This window comes from Melospiza melodia, chromosome 3 (assembly GCF_035770615.1).
Source record: "Melospiza melodia melodia isolate bMelMel2 chromosome 3, bMelMel2.pri, whole genome shotgun sequence".
NCBI lineage: Eukaryota > Metazoa > Chordata > Aves > Passeriformes > Passerellidae > Melospiza > Melospiza melodia.
The window spans coordinates 73642573-73662498 of record NC_086196.1 but is presented as its reverse complement, the minus strand read 5'-3'; the positions used below and the strand labels follow the sequence as shown (position 1 = coordinate 73662498).

Sequence of the window (19926 nt, the reverse complement as noted above, 5' to 3'; positions counted from 1 at the left end):
AGTAGCAAAATCGAATACACAGAGGCTGCAAAAGTTTAAAGCCAGGGTAGAAGTTGACTCTGAGATAATTCAGACTATTATGGCATAACCATTTATTGTATATTTGAAATTGTATTTGGTTTTAAATACTTAGGATGTTTCATTGCTTTCTTCTTCTAGGTCTTAGAGGCAGGATTGATTTGATTTTATAATTGTAAATTTTGGCCAAAGTACACCCAAGCAGCACAAATTATTTATTTCCCCAAGTATATTAAAGATATAAACTGTCCTTGTTGTTGATTTATTTTTGGTCAACAGAGCTATTAAAGTCAACAGACATGAAAAATGTTGGTTAAATAAAGTGTTTACATTTTAGTGTTGTGAGTTCTCCACTGAAGACATTAGTCATTGCCTCATTGTCTTCATGCTGGAGCAAGATAAATTCTACTTCAGGTTGCCTTTCACCGTTTAAAATAAATACATGGACTTTATTCAGAGGTAGTTGAAGACTTATGTGACTCACAAACACACTTACTGCATAGGATCATGCATCACTTAGCCTTTATAAAAACTGCAGGTACTTGTTTGTGATCCTGGGGGGTAGGTGTGAGAATCCTGTGCCAGGACAGGGATGTGACATGACAGGGACAAGCACGGCCTGGGAAGACCACACTCAGGAGATGCATGTGAAGGGAACAACTCTAAACAGCGGCCAGTGAGATAATGGAGAGAGTAGCCAGAGGCAGCTGGTAAGGATTGCATGGGCTTTCAGGCAGCTGGCTGGTTGGCAGGAGAAATTTTGGTTAAGTATGTTCTCCTGGACAAGTGTGAGGCCATGGGCTACAGAGCCATAAGGGACACAGTCGTGAGCTGTTTCATCAGGTGACAGCTGATGTCTAGAAATAAAGGCAAAGGGGTGCCAACAGCACCTCATCATGTGGCTGCATGGGTCAGCTTTAAAGAAATAACCTGATGCCTTTAAAAATAACTATGTATGAAAATCGTGACCTCTTCTGTGACAGCCACTTTTCATAAATGACCTTGTTTGTCTCATGTCATGGTTATTTAAGAAAAAATATAGCGTGACAGCAGCCTGTGTCTAAATTGGCTATTGGAACTACCAGAAAAAGCTTTAATGGTTGGAAATTCTGTTTCCTTAAGCACAGCAGGAAGCTAGGAATGTTGATGTGAATCTTTGAAATGTTGCCTGTATCATCCACTGCAGTTGTTAAAATAAGCATTAATGTTCTTTATTAAATATTCAAACCTTTTCCCTCCATCCCAGTGGAAATCTGTGGAGGAAGTTTCTGATCACAATGCCATCAGCAACAAAACTGTCACTAATGTCAGTGTGATCAACATTCGAACCAGGTGTTTTCAAAAAAGAAAGAAATTGGAAGATGAGAATGTGATGGATGATGTGGCAACAGTTGCTTTAGAGATAATAATTACTTTCCAGCATAGAACACTTTAAAAATTTGCTAGCCAATGCTCTGATCAAGCAAAACACTTAAGCTGGAGCATAACTGTAATTATGTGATTAGTCTTGTTAAAGTTCTTTGCTCAAAATAGGCAGATGCAAAAATGCTTCTTATTACTTGGACCAAAGAGTAGGACCCTGATTTAGGATTTAGTGAATCAAGTGCTTAAGTACTTCCCTGATTAACATTATTATAATACCTCAGGTATTAGATTACAGCATTAATTCTTTCCATTGCGCAATAGCAGCACTGATTCAGAAGAAATGCTAAGCAAAGGCTCAGTGGCAGTCCATGAGGCCTAGGCACTGGCTTAAGTGATTTTTAGACTGATCCTTTTGCACACTGGGAGCAGAATATTGAGAGAGGGCCGTGGTAGAGAGGAGGACAGTGTAGGAACATGGCACATCTGGATATGAGTTAAGAGAGAATCACAGCGTTTGTGATTCTTAGCTGTCTAATGACATACATAAAAGTTTTCATTGCAGAAGTTCTGTAATGATATATAGAAAGAAATTTGAAATTTCTAGCAACTGCTGGAGAAGGGAGAAGTTGATGTTTTCCCATTCATCATTACCTATCACAAGGTGAAATAAACTTTATGCTGCACTTACCATTTATGGCGGGGTGTGGCTGCTCCATGGGCTATGGTACGCTCTACACGCCTCTCATCCCAGCATATTTCAATGTCAGGCAGTGCCAGCTAAGCTTAAACACTGAAAACACTGTTCTTTGGAGTTCATTTACTCTCAGGAGTTTGAATTCAGAGAAGGATAATTTTATATCTATATGTTATGTATGTTTAATTGTTGTTATGTGTTTAGTAGCACAATTTCTAATCACAAATGGATGCTATTTACCAAAGGAAGCAAAGCAACATGTTTCAGAATGTAACTGATTTTAGGTCTAATACGTTTGCCTAGAGCTCTTCACCCAATCTGTTTGATTTTATAGCTCTGTCATGTCTTGTTAAGAGGCAGGAGATTCTAAGTGTGAGGACGAGAATGAAGTTGCATGACTTGGTGCCCAATAAATGTCAAAAATCTGTATGCTTAGAGTTACGTTCTTATGTTGATCTACAGCATGGTGTGACTGTACCTTTCATCAGCTCTAATACAGTTATGCACATAAATACCAAACCTCTGAGGTAGGAATTTTGTATTTACTGTTTAAGAGCAGTATGTCATGTCGTTCACACTTTAATCTAATTTTCTCCCACTGTGATAATGTGGCTGCTGAGGCTGTTGCCCTACTTGGAACAAATGCTAGCTCTTTCCTGTGAGATTGAATCTAAATTTACAGTCTGCATGAAGATGGCAATGAAGCAAAGAGCTGTGTCCTCCTCTCCCTGTGCTTCTGCAGGCAGAAACCTTGGAGATGCTCTCGGTGCCTCATTCTCCCACTGACAAGGATGATAAAGCTGCAGTGAAAGCAGTAGGCTAGTACATGGCTTGGCTACAGCTTTCCTGTAGGACATTTAGCCCTCCATTTGCTTTGCCTTTGTCCCTGAGTCTATGAGATGACTGAAGTATTTTTATTTTTTTATTTTTCCATCTCTTATCTGTCTTGCCCAGTATTTGCTGATTCTTAACCCTGATTCTGAGCACTCTGTGACATTTGTAACCAGGCCACAGCTCAATGGGCACAGATCTTAGGTGAAATCTCTCTGCATTGTTGAAATACCAGCAAAGACAATAAAAAGAAATGGTTATTTAATATGCACTAAAACACTGTGTTTGCCATCCACAGAACAATCCTAGTAACACAGTACTATGGATTTAACACTAGTAAAAAAACCAAGGGACAATATTGCTCTTAAATGCTTACTTTGAAGAGAACAGAATGTAGATGAGCTGTTCCTGTATCAAACCAATTCTTCGTGATATTCCTTTCATCCTTCCTCCCTGTTTCTTTCTGTTCCAGCCTGACAGTGGTGTGACTCAATGTAGTCAAGGCTAATTCAGAGACTTGTCAACAGTAAGATACACAGGAGCACCAGACCTCTGCATTTGAATTTACATACGGGTAGCAAGCAAAACAGTGCCAGAGCAGGGATTGGGCAGTTCTTCAATTGTAAACACTCTTACAGTGTTGTAAAGGTCCTTGACGTGGTTTGGACCAGCATCCGTCAGGGCAGTACTCCCAAGTAAATCCTGCATGCACCTTCTTGGATTAGCATGGACCAGGGATAATTTTTGGATGGCAAGGGCTCACCTGCAATAGATACAAGCCTTCCCAGGCCAGCTGGTACCCATGGATGATGTGGCTATCTCCATGCTGTCTAGGTCATGCCTTCCTTCTCAGTTGCAATTGTGGTCCCAGTGCTCTTGGGAGGAGGTAGGGTGATCTTTCTTCCCCATGGGGTGGAAGGAACAGTTCTGAGAAGTTCTGCATGGTTTGCACCTGAGCAAAATACTCTAACTATATTGTTTAATGAATTTTATTCTTCAGACCAATCTTCTGTGATGGGGGACGCTCTTGGTTTGCTAAAGCCAAGAGTTCCTAATGTACAAATCTTCATGAAAGTTAGGGCAAGGTGAGCTCTTGTCCCTGTCAGGCTGTTAGGCCTGTTGGCTCTACTCCACCTCTTTCTGCTCCTGCAAGATAAGAAATGTGTCCTTTTGGCTGGCCTATTTAAATACTCACACAGTAGATTTAAGCAGATGATGTAAAACTGCCGGAAAAGAGTGTAAGTCATAGTCTTTGCTGCTCGATGCTGGTTAAAGACCATATATTCCCTTAAATGGTTTAGCATCTTCCACGGATTTGCTGAGAAGGACTTGGAATAAAGTACTTTATTTTTTAGGACAGGACATTTTAAAATTCAGTCACTTCCTTCTAGCTTTTCCAAGCAGATTTTGTGCCAGCTAATCCAGTTGTTCGTGGGAGATGGCTACTGCAGCTTATGCCTCAGTGCTAAATATGAATTCAACCAGTGGGAAAGCATTTGCTTGCAAGGCATCAGGAAAAAGAGCTGTAATATTGTGGTCCATTGGTCTGGTGTTTAGCTGGGGCTTGTAATAAGCCTGTTATCAAAGTCAGCCAGGATGTGGAAGGTGGAGGACAGTGCGGTGAGCAACTTATCTCTGTTCTCTGCCAACATCTACCCGGTTAAAGTGATCTCATCTACAGCTGTTCCTTGGAATAATAGGGATGGAGTTGCTATGATAGATCATTGTTACAGAATCCATTTCCTCCACTTTGAAAGGGAAATCTCATGTTTTACTGTGCTGTGTGTACACACACCATCTTTATTTGTATAGCAACAGAAAGACATTGTAGAAAGAGAGGGAGCTGTTCACTGACGTTATCTTCTGGCATCCATCTCCAGTCTCCTACTGCGTGGCTGCCAAGCAGGTACTCCATCTATTTCATCCCATCCTTGTGGGGTGCCCAGGACAGCCTCTTCATGACAGCATTTATGGCTTAGTGCAAGGCATTTCTTCTGAGGCATCCTCTGCTGTCTTCTCTGCTGATTAACTTTATAGTGAGAGAGAAAACTGTTCAATCTTTGAAAGTAATGTGTGCACCCTCAGCAGTGTATTTTACAACCTCTAGTTAGGGCATGGATCCTCCCAGACTTGTGCATTTATAAATAAATAAATTCTAAGAAAACTTCTTGCTGCAGTTTCTCACCCTGCCTGGCAAGCTGCCAGCCCTTCCTGCTACCAGCAGCAGGAGGCACCTATAGCAGCTGCTAAAAAGTAATAAGAGAAGTGGAAGAATTGTTAACTAATAATGTGCTCAGGCCGCATACCAAAAAATTAGCTAAGTACAATGAGTTTTAGAAACATCCTTGTGATGCGAAGGTGCAAAGTATGTTTTAACTGGGAGAGGAACACTCCTCCTTCAGGTTAGTAAAATACAGTGATGGAATCTCAGTTTGCCTAACTAAATAAAAACATTATGAAATACATTTGCTCTTAGTAGTTTGTGAGTCTTCTGCTAAATGACAGTTTATCTTCCTTCTACTTGTGTTTTGAAACAAACAAGCTGTCACTATCACTTTGCTTAGTGCATTCTAACAATTAGGAACTAAATACAGATTTAGCTTTGCCTCTTCCTCTTTAGCAAGAAATACCCATGAAAATGGCAGAAACTTTCTCTTCTATGCAAGTCTCAAGGGACTTTTTTTCCTTAATAAATACAGTATTCCTAAATTAATATAATTGTCTCTCATGGTAGAGATGCTGGGGGAATAAAACAGAGTAACACAGGCTTATAACATTTTTCTGTCTTTTTTGTGTTTGATATACTTCTTGGGTTTTGATGCCTGGAAACTTTTATTACCATCTCTGTCATGGATTGACTGCTGGCAGACAAAAATTTTCTCCCAATATTTAATCTTTCCCTGTCTTCTGTTTCATCTCGTTTCATCTCACTTTGCCTTTGTGATGAGGATGAACTTTGAGTCACCCAGATTATTCCCTCAGACCTTCTTGGCTTTTTTCTCAATTATTCAGTATTACTAGAGGATTTTTCCCCTGGTTCCCCTTTCCACTTTGTACATCTTTAAAGTGTTCTGAGTTTCATTCTGTATTTTGATGTCTTTAGCACTAGTACCTAGAGTGAAATCTGTGACTGTTTGATGCATGTGTCACAGACAGGCACTAGGGCCCATCCCTGTATATCACTTCAGGTTTGCAGTCCCTTCTTGAGAGTATTCTTCAAGCACTCACGATGCTCCTTAGGACCCTAAAAATGTCCTCTAAAGGCATATGAATGCAGCCACACAAAACTATCTGGTTTAAAACATAATCAAGGAAATTAAAGTGAAGGCGTTCTCATAATGAACTCTGGAATGGAGATGGATAAACCCTTGTAAATGTACCCGATTTTCATCTGTCTGCTAAAACTGCAGCTTTTCTGTGTTCCTCATGCCATATCTGTATTTTATCTTTTCTTTTGTCTTGTCCTTAGTGCTGTTAGAGTCTGCCTTTGCATGGAACCTTGGGATAGTCAGACTTTGGAGTGTAATTGCACACATGATGAAAGGAGGACCAAAGTCAACCACAGCCTTCCTAAAAGCTCCTAATTTTGTTAGTTTTTAAAAGGCTGGGGGAACGATCCATTATTGTAGCACCTCAGCTTCTCCTACCGTGCTATAGACTTGGTAAAATGATGGTTTACTAGGGAAAAGTCACTTTTACTGAAATGCATGTATTTTCCAAACCGTTTAAGCAGAGCACTTATATTAAATGCTTACTTCTTTTTAAGAGCCTGATTACTAAACAGCTAGTTGTGTTTTTTAATTAAGTTACTATTTCTTTTTCTCATGAAGTCACAGATTGCCTTGTTCCACATGTTGAAGATGCAGATGTTCATAACAAGACATACAGGACTGGCGATAAGTTAATAATCAGCTGTCATGAAGGATTCCAGATCCGTTACCCTGACATAGACAACATGGTTTCCATATGCCAAGATGATGGAACATGGGATAATCTACCCATATGTCAAGGTTTAGTACTCCAGCATGTCCCATTTTATAGCTCATACATCTTGTCATAGTTTGCCAATATTTTTTCCTACAGTTGTAAGAATTTAAGTGATCTGATAAGCTCCACAGTGCAGTGTTTGAGTAGTGCTGCTGCTAAGATTTTTTGATTTCTCTTCCCCTTTGCTCTCTGCAGGAAAGATGTCGCTCCCTGACCATTCCCATGCTTATAATACTACTTTAAATACTGCTTTTTTGTTTGCAAATCTCAAATCTGACACAGATACACTGCATCAAAAAGTAAAAAACAATCAAGATAATCAGTCAGAAGTTCTGATGGGTGTCTTGCATTTTTTCACCAATTAATTTGTGTAAATATTTAAGCTTCTAACTGCACTTTATGTTCCTTTACCTTGTGTAGAAGGCAAGGGTAGAGGAGAGAAACTGGTACCTGTTCTCCTGTCAAGAGTTTTCAGCAGAGCTGTTGATTAGATTCACAGTCCATTAAACCTTTATGTATTGACTGAAAATTCAGCGTGTGCACAGGGATGATTTTGACCAGAAAAGCCATTAGCCATAGAACTAGAAATATCAACAGCATGGAATCCCAGCTCAACTTAGACTGTGAGAAATGGCTGGGGGTAAGCCAGCTTTATTCAGTAACTCTGGGCTCCCTTTCCCTTCCTATTTCTAATAAGCATATCTGAGTACCACTGATTCTGTTTTAAGCAAGTCACGTCTTGGTAACAAGCTTGGCCCACTGAACTGAGGAGCAGAATGGGTTAGTCCCAACTTTCTTCAAAGCCATCTGTCCTCTCATAGAGCTAACACTTCTCTGTAGGCGCTTAATTTTACTGTCACACCAATTTGCAGAGTCAGGGCAGGCAGGCAGATGAGCTGGGACACTTCTCAGGAGCAGTAGCACATCAGACTGTCGCCCAAGATCCTGCCCTCCATTGGGGCAGAAACTTAGACATATTACCAGGCTAGGTCACCATTTTAGATCCACACAGGGGAGATTTTGCAAAACCGTAGCAAAGCAGGCGCCAGTTTTGGGGTGTCTTATCAGCGATAGCATCACATGTGGCAGTATGAAGTGTACAGCCCCTTCCTGTGGGGGTGCACCTCACATCTAACTTAAGTAGATTAAAATTTTTGCAGCAGGGGGAGATGAATGCTTAACAGATTGATTTGCAGATGCTGTATTTGCCAAAGATCCAGGGGCAAACTTTTTGACAGGTAAGATTTACTGAGTTAGTAGCAGTACCCCAAATACCCCTTGGCTTGTTACTTCTGTTGCTGTGTTTATACTGTGAAACACAATCAATTACTCCTACTTAATAGTCAATATTAACTGCTTTTCAAAACAAAAGCAGTGCTAATAAAAGTTAAGAAATCAATTTCACAAGACCCATCTGCTGTGATTACCGGGTAGGCAGAGAACAGGGAATTCAGATTCAAGACCCTGCCATATTTTGCCAAATGTCGTAAAGTTACTGCGCAGAATTCCAGAATTTTCTTTTTGACATGTCAGGCACTGGTAAGATCAAAATAACTTGTCTTCTTGCTCTAGGTAGGCTGTCAGTTACATTTCTATGGCCCTTTCATTACAGAAGGCAGGGGAGTCTTATGACACTAAGATGCCTTTTTTCCTTGCCAGAGCAGCGGGGAAGGATTGTGGAGTATATAAGAATCTAACCTCTATTTTTGCCATGAGATAATAATATTAATTACTGGTCTGGATGATGTTACTTAGCAAAATAATGTCAAAATGGAGTTTTGCAAGCAGTGTTTGAAGACCTAGGAATTTTCACAAATGCTTGGCTGTCATACAAATTCAAATAAATCTCTGTCCTGCATGACCAGGAACATAATGAGCATTAAAATTCTGAGCCAGCAGGACCAAATTTTCCTTGATACAGTACAGAGAAGGGTAAGCTTGGTCTTGCTTGGGCAGTCTGTGCTCTTTCTGTCCCACTGGGGGCTGCTTATGTCGTCCTGCTCGATGTGCTGCTCAGTTTGCAGGAATGAGTGTGGTGTATGGGGGGCATTCTTGATCAGGGTAGAAGTAGCAGCCAGCAGATAGGATGCTTGAAGCTTTATTTGAGAGGGACATAACCAGCTGCTTCAACAGCTATTGAAATTGTTGCTCTGGTGGTACAGCATGCTGCAAAAAGCTTTCAAGCTTTTTCTTTTATTTTCTTTTGGTTTTGTTCCTCTCCCTCAAAAGACTGTTGCAAGGAAATGGCTGCTTGAAATGCTGCTTAGGCTTTTTGTTTTAAATTCCAGTACCTTACAAGCAGTTCTCAGACTGATTTTTGTTTCCTCCTCTAGCTTAAAATTACGAGAGTCCTATGAACATCCTTCACAAATTCCTAGTAGTGGCAAGATACCCATTTATAGACAGCCATAATGCAGCTTCCATTAGTCACATAATTCTAAAATATTATTTGTCATTCCATGATTACTAGTTATCTTTTCTCCACATTATTGCAAATTAAAAAATCAAACAGTGTCAAGCATTACCCAGAGGGTCATTTCTAGGGTCATGAGGAATGACATGTTATAAAGACATGCTATCTGTTAAATTCACTGCTCTTTGTTGCCCCAAATTTTGGTTGGTGACCATTTAACTGTCACTGCTCAGTACCAGCCATGGTACAAATCCCTCAGGAGTAATTCCAGAAGTAGCACTGGAACATAGTATCTGATTCTGACTACATTTACAATTTATGATGATAACAGATACCTTAAATTTTTGATAACCTAGTCTAAGACCTCGCTCAATATTTATCATTGGACTGCTCCTAGGAAGTCATGTCCCTTTAGACTTTCTCAATTCATGACTAGAATTTCAAAGTCATGAATTCTGCCTGCAAATCTTCTACAGTTGCGTACACTTTGTTACAGAAGCAGTTTTAATATGTAAGAGGGTTTACATACCTGTCATTTTTTAGGAGGAGGAATAAAACTCACCATTTTTATAAATGGAAATCTTTATTTATTAAAGATTCTACCTCAAAAAGAGATTGCCATCTGCTGAAATGGTAAATGTTTGTTAAACAAAATACTGTCGGTTTCGGAAAACCTTTCCTGGATTTGTTGGGAGTGAAGCCCACGCTAGCAAAGCGTGTGGGCTAAACAACAAAATGGTTTGAAACAGGATAATGAGGCAGATCTATCTGAGGGAGATCATGCAGACATGCCATTCATAGTGGAGAGGATGAAAAATCACACTCCTCAATTTAGATACAGTGACTGAGATGTGTGAAGATGACTGAGATAAGCACTTGATAATAAAAGAAACCTCCCTCTTCTTAATTTGCAGGTTGCCTGAGGCCGTTGGTTCTTCCTCATAGTTACATTAACATTTCTGAGTTTGGGGCCTCCTTCCCCGTAGGAACAGTGGTGTATTATCAGTGCTTTCCTGGATATAAATTAGATGGGGCAGAGATCCTTGAGTGCATGTATAACCTTATCTGGTCAGATAGCCCACCTAGGTGCCTTGATGTGGAAGGTAAATGCCTTACTGTTTGTTTCTCTTTCTGGTTTGCGAGACCTGCATGCTCTCTGTGGTTTTAACTCAGGGCTGTAGCCACGGTTCCATTCTCAGTGATATTCCCACTGGGTGTGCAGAGCCTTTGTGGGTTCTGATGTGTTCCTGCTGTGCTTCACTGCACCCTCAACTCGTGGTGTTCCCAAGTAGTGTTTGCTCTCACAGTGTCCCAATGCAAGAGGGAAAGCTCCTAATGATTGCTTTGCCTTTAAAATGAAAACTCTCTGCATCCTTTCTGATTAAAACACTGAGGAAGTTACATAACTCACCTTCCTGTGCAGATGGTCAGAGCTCCTACACATATGGATAGATTTCCATGATCAGCTAAAATATACGCCACAGAAATCCTTGGTTTGGGCTGTGCCAGCTGCAGTCATTACTCATCGCCACATGGTGCTGCACACTTGGGTATTCGCTGTCTCCCCTACCTTAAAGAAGGATTGACAACTGAAAAACAACTGAGCTAGTTTATTGATGAGGAGCATAAAAACCATTCATTGTGAAGCAGCTGGATCCTACCAAGCCAAAAGGCTCTGTGACTAGAGCTGGGATGGAGGGTGTTGTAGTGGATTTATCTTTGCAACCCAGACATCTAAAACAGTGATACTTGATGGATTGTTCCATGCATTGCCAAAACTGCATAAACTACCCTCCTCCATCTTCACATCGTGAATGAAGCATCCTAGGAAATCTTGAGAGTCCAAATACATCCTCTGCATTTCATTCCCTTAAAAAAACCACATTTTGTTCTATTTCAAGCCTGTAAGGAAGCTCTCTATATGTAGAAATTAGCTAAAAGCAATTATAGGAATTCATATGTGATGCTTACGTCATTGAACTAAATGCTAAGTATTCTGGAAGTGCAAAAATTTGCCAAAAGCATCAACAAAGTGACAAACTGCACAAAAATAATTTAATTATCCTTATTTTTAGCTGACAATTCAAGTTCTAAAATTCAAAAATGCTTTTGCAATTTTGGAATGACAAAACAAGATGATTTTTTTTGTTGTTTATTTAGCTTACCATGAAAGATTAATCCTCAATCAGCTGTATGTAAGCCGTTTTTGGAAGGTTTGTTTGTTGTTGTTTATAGCATGGAAAACACATTAAAAAATCAGAAGGGCCCTGTTAGGCTTAATCCAAACAATATAACTGATAACTGAGAAAAATTACGGTTCTTCAGTTAGAAAGATAAGAGCATGAAACTCAAGTATGTGAAGCAGGAAAAATTGTCTTACTGTTACTTAACACAGGTGAGCATCACAGCTGCTATCAAAATACCCAAGAAAACTCATGTGCTCATTGTTTCTTGCTTGTATGATGAAATCATAGAGAGGCTCTTTTTCTTGATAATTTAAAACATGAGGTAGGAACTCCTGCCCCTGACAGTTCTATATTTTAAGTTATGTGTCAAAAATTATAATCCCCCCTCAACTACGATCATCTGTGATGGGGGGATCGGTGTGTGCTAAGGCCATTTGGAAGGCCTCCTGAGTTCTGATTTCGATTCAGCCTCCCTTTGAATCACTTTCTTCCTGCGCTCTTTAAATGCCAAAACTTCCCATGGTGGTTTCATGTAGGCATCCCATCAGTGCATTCATTCAGTGAACCACAGGAGAACAAATCGGGAGCACAACACTTGCAAGAGCTGGTTCTACTCAGCTTTGGGGGAGAAGAGAGCTTCCGGCAGCACTGAAAGGTCACTCCTGACAGCTCCCCTTGTGAACTCTGCTGTAGGGCTGCTTCAGCAGGTGTGCAGTGATCCAAAATGAATCCAGACAGGGTAAATCAACTCGAGATGCCCTTGTTTGAAAGTGCTTGTTCAAGAGATTTATGCAAGGAGTGCCAGTCTCCAGGAATCTTGTTACAATCCACTACTCTTAATTTTGTCTCTGGACAAAATTCCTTTCCTGCATATTTTTTTATTCTCCACCTTGCATTCCTGTGTCAAGTTAATTTTTCAGTGTTCCTTTTATGTGTGCAGTGTAATCTGGCCAAGCAGTACTTTTCACAGAGGAAATCTGCAAATAACAAATTTATTCCATTTCTTTCTTTCCATGTTCAGTTTAAAAGGTATTGTAATGATCTTTCCTGCTCAGTATTTTAATATGGTAATGATTAAAAACAGATGACTGCTGGGAAGCTACATCAAACCTTTTGAGAACTTTTATTTTCCTATAAACAATGCTGCTTACAGCTTCCTCATTTAGATGTATGTTCTTGTTGAAACCTCCACAGAAGGGATTTCCTAAATTTGTGTGTAGTCACAAAAATACTATGCATCAATCTGGTGAATTTTTTTCCTCTTTGTTAAGGCAAATAAATTCTGAAAGAAGGGTTTGTAGCTCTACTTAAACAGAAGATCACACCAGAGACCATGCAGCTCTTATTGCACATCAGACTTTCTAATGATTCTTAGCTTTACTCTCAATATTGGTAAGCACAGAGCTCCCACCAGCTTGGGTGAGACATTAATTTTTGCTGTTAGTGAAGGAAGTTTTTGTTTCTGATAAGTGTATTCAGTGCTGCTCTAGTCAGAGCAGAGCATAGAGACTGTGTCACCTGGCACTGAAGTGCAGCCAACAGTGCAGAGCTGAGCAGCCACTGCTCAGAAACAGCCGCTTGCAGCTGGCCAAGGCAGTGGTTATGGCTCTGGCAAAAAAGGATGCCTCTAGCTCAGATTGCCAAGTGCTTACTGGTATGAGATCCTCTTCTTAAATGGTGGTACCTTTGCCAGATTTAAAACATTTGGATTGACTTTTGAGTGTCAGCCTCAAGCTGAATAATTTGGGTGGCTTCAGTTGAAATGGTTGAGCAATATCAGATGAGGTCAGTGAAGGAAACGGTGTTATTTTAGCAGTTCTAGAAAATTTTGCAGTCATTTAGAGGATCAAATGAATCATCACACTGAACTTTCTTATTCTTTAACTTTCTTAATTTTCTTTTTTTCTAGTAGAATTCCACAATTACGCAGAAACTTTTTAAACCTTCTTCTATACTGAAACTCAAGAGACACTTCCAAGAAAACTGAAGGAAAATGGGCTTTGGGTTTTTTAATATGATTTTTTAATTACTAGTTTGGGGTTAATTATCCATCTGTAGAAACTGGTGTAAGTTAGTGATTCCCTTCTGTAAAATCTGGTTTGCAAAATATGGGTGCAGAATTAATGAGTGAAGGATACCACATGGGGTATAAATATTAATTGTAAAATAAATCAAACAGCTTTCAAAAACATCAGAGGAGAACAAACACTTGAAAACATACCTGTATGGAACTCTGAGAAATGAAACATTTAAAACCAGGAAATCTTTATGATATGGTACTTTTAAGTGAATTAAGATACTACACAGTATTTTGAGGGGAAAAAAAAACCAACAAAAAACCAAAAAAAACAAAAAACAAAACAAAACAAAAAAACCCAAACAAAAAAAAAAAAAAAAAAAAAAAAAAAACACAAAAAAAAAAAACCATAAAACACCAAAACCTGGGCTATAAGTACTTTACAGATAAAGAGAGGCAGGGCTGGGAGAATTTGATTGCAGTGCCAGAAAGTTAAGCAGTTGTATGGATAGTGTCATTGGCAATTTCCAGCTTTGTATTTAAGAGTAAAAAGGAAAACAGGTTGATTCAATTCGCAAACAATAGACATGTTCCTGTTACCTAGAATGTCTTGTTTCAGCATCATCCCAGCTGAACAGAAAAGCTGGTCTTGCAAGAAATCAAATATATTGCAATATCAAAACTTCATTCTCTTTGTGAGACCACCAGATTCTCTAGCGGAGGTTAAATTTGAAAGAATGTAAAACAGAAAATTTCAATTATTTGTAGGTAGATTTGAAATTAAAATGCAACAAACATGAGTAATAGTCTTCAAAGGGGAGATTCATTAAACAGAAGAGAGTAAAAACACAGAAAAAACCTGAAGGTATTTCTCAATTTTGGAATATAAAACCACCTCATTGTGAGGGTAAATGAAAAGATACAAAGCTAAGCAGCCATAAAGGTACTGACAGGATTCTGAAAATTATGGAAACTGTGGAAGAAATGTAGGAGAAGGAAGGAATTTAAAAATTTTATGACAAAGCCAGAAGTGCAAGGGAACCCAACCCCCCCTTACTTGGGCACCAGGAGATTTCTGGAGAATAAAAAAGGGTTAGCCAGATGAAAATCCAAACCAATAAAATACGCTGCAGAGGAAAAAAATACTCTGGAAAGACAGGTAAGAATGCAGAACAGAGCTTTAAAATTTTTCTTCTTATAAGCCTGGGGATAGACACTCATAGAGAGGGGCTGATAGTTCTGACTTAGAACCTAGAAAGTAAAGGGTATAAGAGAAGAGGGTGGTATTAGAGATGAAGTGCCATAGCCTTGTAGTAGTTAAAAACCAAATAGTTGAAACTTTGTTACCAGCTATGTGCAGGACACTTTGAAGGAAAGCTTCACAGATCCACATTCTTCCATAACAATTCCTAATGCTACGAACAGTGATTGACACTGAGCTATCTATCTGATAAACTAGGCACTTAAAACTCTTTTAATTTCTTGAAGGAACATCGAGCAACAGTCCGAGAAAAAGGGATAGCAGTCAGCCTGTTATCAGTTATGTTCAGGAGACAGGGGAAGTAAGCAATCCTAAGCCTCAGACGTTACACATTGGTACAAATGGATTTCTCTCTGTGTTTCTCTGCTGACTTTGAGAAGGCTTTAGATAAATTCCAACTTGACAGACTGACATGTATCCTCGGGGATGATAATGTTGATGCAGCACATCTCCAACAGACAGAAGTCCTGTGGAGGGAGCAGAGGGCAGCAATACAAGCAAGCTATGAAATACTGTGGTATTGAGCAATTAAGTGAGGTAGATACCAGGATTCTGTTTTAGGTTTGCAACCACTCATCTGGCAGGCAGGAGGAAGAATAAATTAAATTGCGCTCAACTGCCGAAGAGGTCATCCAGGTTAACTGAGTTAATGTTAACTTACGACAGACACATTGATAGCCTGGTTTTTAATAGCTCTGACTACAGTGGTATTTCACTGCCTACAGCAAAATGTGTGACTCAGAAACTACAACTAGCAGTAAATGCTCAAATAGCGGCAGACAACCATATATCTAAGGACCTTTACTAGGGCAACACCTTTATGTCAGTAACACCTCTAGCCTGATACCCAAAGGACTAAATAGGCTGACAGTGTCTTACCCTGGGGGTGCCTGTTGTGAAAAGCAAGTGTGATGAAGGTGTTAGGGTATATTTTTCTTTAGAAAAAGTCATTCAGTAATTCTGCTTGTTTCTGCACTGAAATTTCTGGTGGTGAATTTTTTCCTCTTTGTTAAGGCAAATAAATTCTGAAAGAAGGGTTTGTAGCTCCATTTAAACAGAAGATCACACCAGAGACCATGCAGCTCCTATTGCACATCAGATTTTCTAATGATTCTTAGCTTTACTCTCAATATTGGTAAGCACAGAGCTCCCACCAGCCTGGGTGAGACATTAATTTTTGCTGTTAGATTGATTCATTGATCAGTTGATTCATTCATCACCCAGGAGTGCAGAAATTATATGCATTCATGTATGAGTGTGGAAGATGAACACTTTAACCTGGAGTATCTGGATTTTTGTGCTGTTGGAAAATGCTGAACTTCATCTGTTACTCTTCAGCTTACCCAGCTGAAGAGAAGAGGTGTGAAAAAGAATTGAATTCAAAAGGAGCACAGAGACATGGAATGCTAGACAGAGAAGTCTAGCAGAAGGTATTCTCCTAAATAGTCATCCAATTTTGTAACTCCAGCAGCTATATTGCTAAGTGAAACATGAAGAAAAATAGTCCAAACCCAAGACAGAATGGATACATAACAAAATGGGCTTTTTGCAGCTCTTGTTGTGAGAGATGGAGGGCTTAGAGAACAGGCTCCAAGTCGAAGACATTAAAGAACATAAATAGCATTATATTCCTAAGTGACTGCTCCTTTATTGTATTGCAGAAATCTTTGATTTCTGGGGCTGGGCCTTTCTCCACTGTTCATAGTTTTTCAAGAAAGCAACAGAATAACATGTAATTTGTTTCTTTCATGTTTTTGGTGTTGCTTGTTGCACAGGACTTCCACAGTAAATCATTGTTGCACACCTGCTCTATCACCTCTGCACCTTTCAGAAACTTCTTAGCATTTCCAGAATCAGCCAGACATCCCAATTTGTTCATGGAGCCATAATTTCTGCCCTGAGTTCCATATTAACTGCCAGATGCATGTAGTGTTTTATCCATAGTGCTTTAAATATACTGTGGATTAGGTGGGGGAAAGCAGACGAAAATTCTTCCTGAGGGTTACTTTATGATATTCATCTTTAACTGACAAGGCTGCTTGGAAGGGAAAATAACACATTGCCTACCTTGAAATGAAACATCTCTGCGCTTTATGGACATGTTCATTAAATTTGGCCACATGATGCACTCACAGAACATCTTCCACAAATGGAGGGAACTGTAGCTACGGACTCTGTGCAGCAGGAAGTCTACTCACTTGTTCATTTCCAGAGATAAAACCCAGCATTTAAAGGGTAGCACTTTCACCAATCAGTGTGGGCAGGCACTTGGGAACTGAACATAACAGAAACCAACACTCCTCCATGCCTTCCTGGTCTTGTAAGATGATTTGTGAAATTACAGTGCTAAGATCATCTGCTGGTTTTCCTTGTCCCTCTTTTTTTTTTCCTTGTAGCTCTCCATTGGGAATGGGACCTTGTTCTTTTTCCTTCCTTATGTGGTATAGCTTGATTTCCTCAGTCTTCAGCTAAGCCCTGGATTACAGCTTGTCTATTCCAGCATTCCTTGTCTCCATCAGTCCCTGATGACGGGTGTAGGTAACCCCACACAAAGTCAAGGGATTCTCACTTATAACAGAGAAGAAAAAGCTGTTCAAAAAAGAGGGATTAAAGTAACACAAAAACCTTCTGATACATCCAGTTTTCAGTGAGCACTGGCTTTTTCAGACATTCCTAACAGGAGCCTTTGGCTGCCTGGTTTTCTTAGCCAGCTTCCTGACTGCTCTCTCTTTCCTCTCTACCTCCATTATACTTCTAAGCACTTTGACCTCTTCTAGTCCTCAGGTTATTCTGGGATGCCTGTCAAATACCCAAGCCTTGATTTATTTTTGAATTAAGTCCTTCCTGCGAAGTGTCTGTGTAGTACCCAGCATCTGCTTCTCAAAGTCCTGAAAAGGCCATTGCTGATCATAAAAGCATCCAGTCATGAGGGAAGGAAGAAACAAAATTGGAACAAAATTATCTGGTGTAAATGAGACCACAGTGCTCCAAGTAGTCACATGTTAATAATGAATATAAATATTTCCTTAAATGCAATTGCGGGCCATTTGCTAAAAGAAGTCCTATATCTCTAGCTGCAAACTTGTCATTAATTTTTTGTGGTTTAAATGAAACGTTCTCTGTTTACATTATAATTTATAGGAAACATCACTTAGGGTATGCTTCATCATATATTTGTTGTGAAATGCATTTGAAACTAAAGACTTCAGCATTGATATCAGTGTTTCATGGGGCACAGTTCTGGGAAGGGCCAAGTTGTTGAGGTTGAGTGTGAATTTGGCATAATGCTCCTGTAGGAGCTCAACTGACTGGTACTGCAATACCTGCAGTGTAATTTGCAGTTCCAGGAAGGAAGTGTGTATGATAAGTGTTTGTAAAATACCATCTGTTTCCATTTTGGAATCAGCTAACATTAAATTATTATTAAAATATGTTTGAAATTAGTTTTATATTGTTTCATGAAATTCTCATTAAGATGGTGTTTGTCAAAGCTAGACCAGAGAAGCAGCTTTTCTTTAAAAAACTTGATTATTCAACTCATTTCATACTCTGTAAAAGGTGAGAAGTTCTTCTCACTGTGTGCACATTGAAAGGCTTACCTTACTGTCAAAGCTGCTTTAGAATTATCCCAGGGTGAATTTCTAGGGGTACAGCCAGCAGTCTGGAGCCAGGACACCTGGGTTATGTTCCTGGCTGCTTGAACATTGACTTGCTGAGTGGTTGAGAAGAAATTGCTTACCTGTTGTCTTTTCAGTAGACAACATCTAAGTCGCATTGTGAAGGTTAAGTAATCAAGAAAGGTTAAGATTGAGAATTTAGATACTATTGGCTGAGAATACAATATTATTAATAATTCTTGCTCTAGGCTTTCAATAAATAAATTCTCTGGCAACCTGAGTGTTCAAAGTTAACATCTTGCATCTTCATTACTTTACATCTTCAGTCAGGCTTAAATAGGTTTTACTTTATATATGAGTGCTCAGTTGTTTCCACCAAACTTTCTATTCTGTTATACTCTTGGTGTTGGTTTTTTTTTTTGCTGTGGGAACAAGTAATCAGAAATGTTTTTGAAAGCATGGCATCACTTTCAAAACACAAATTCAATGGCCTCCAAGTTTGTTCCAGTACACCTGGAAGTCTCCCTTCACAAAGCCAGCAGAATTTGTTGTAGGAATGCTTCATTAGGATGTTAAGTTGATGTTCACCATCAATGAAAATGTAAACCAGTAATGCTTCCTGTTCTGCTTACATTCCTGAATAGTGTAATTTTTAAAAAGTCTCATTACGCAGCTGATCTTAGAAGGAGATGTTTTGACAGGGCTTATTTTAAAGCAACTGGATTTGCTATTTCCTTCCTTTTACAAGCCTCTAAATTTCTTCTTCTAGCTTTTGATTGGATATAAGTGGTTAAGTCCAGTAGTTTTTTCTACCATCTTAATTAGAATACTGGACATTTTAATGGAAATTTTTGGTTTGCTATTTTAGAATTAAAATACATTGTTTTGTATATTTCTGTAAATTGAAATCTAAGTATAGAATAGTAAAATCCCTTTTTTAGTATTCAAAATGTAGAATTAATTTCCTCAGGCTCTGTATTTTGCAGTGCAGGTGTGATTCATTTGCTAGTAATATCTGTGGAAATGGACAGGTTTGTCAGATGAACTGGACAGGAATCCTTCTGAATATGAAAGAAAAACTTCTTAGTTGATGACTTGTTTTATTCTGAAGGTATGAAGGGTGATGACACTGAGGGAACCAAGAAACCAAGTTTATTAGCACAGTGTTCATAAAGAAGCAGGAAAAGGAACAAACATAATCTTCATCATCTATGTTCCTGTAAAAAATACGATTTTCAGATCTCACATCCCTAAGCATGTGTTTGTATGAAGGCATTATATGGAACAGGATCCCTCCTTAGGCCCCAGAAGCAGCCAGTAAAGTTTCAGGTGGGGACCTGGCCATCCTCGATGGGAAAGGTCAGACCTACTGGGGCATACACAGCTGTGCTCTCATGGAGTAAATGACTGCTTGAATTAAACATTGGTTGGGGTGCTGTAGCCAGGTGACAGGTGTCCAGATTCCTGGTGATAATTAGTGTCCTGATGTGTATAAAAATGTCAAGTGAGGTTCAGGAGAAATTCTTGTTCTCTTGCA

The 19926-nt window shown here is 39.3% G+C and overlaps 1 protein-coding gene across 5 annotated transcripts in view; it reads left to right on the top strand.

The window, feature by feature from the left end:
- Positions 1-19926, top strand: part of SUSD4 (sushi domain containing 4) — a 110799-nt gene that overhangs the window by 45453 nt on the left and 45420 nt on the right. For all 5 annotated transcript variants that reach the window (XR_010027172.1, XM_063152265.1, XM_063152264.1 and 2 more), the window contains exons 4-5: positions 6739-6918; positions 10223-10411. Coding sequence is in view for 4 of the 5 variants with exons in the window: in XM_063152265.1 (XP_063008335.1) it covers positions 6739-6918; positions 10223-10411 (369 nt within the window). In the remaining variant the exon portion in view is untranslated. The remainder of the gene's footprint in view (positions 1-6738; positions 6919-10222; positions 10412-19926) is intronic.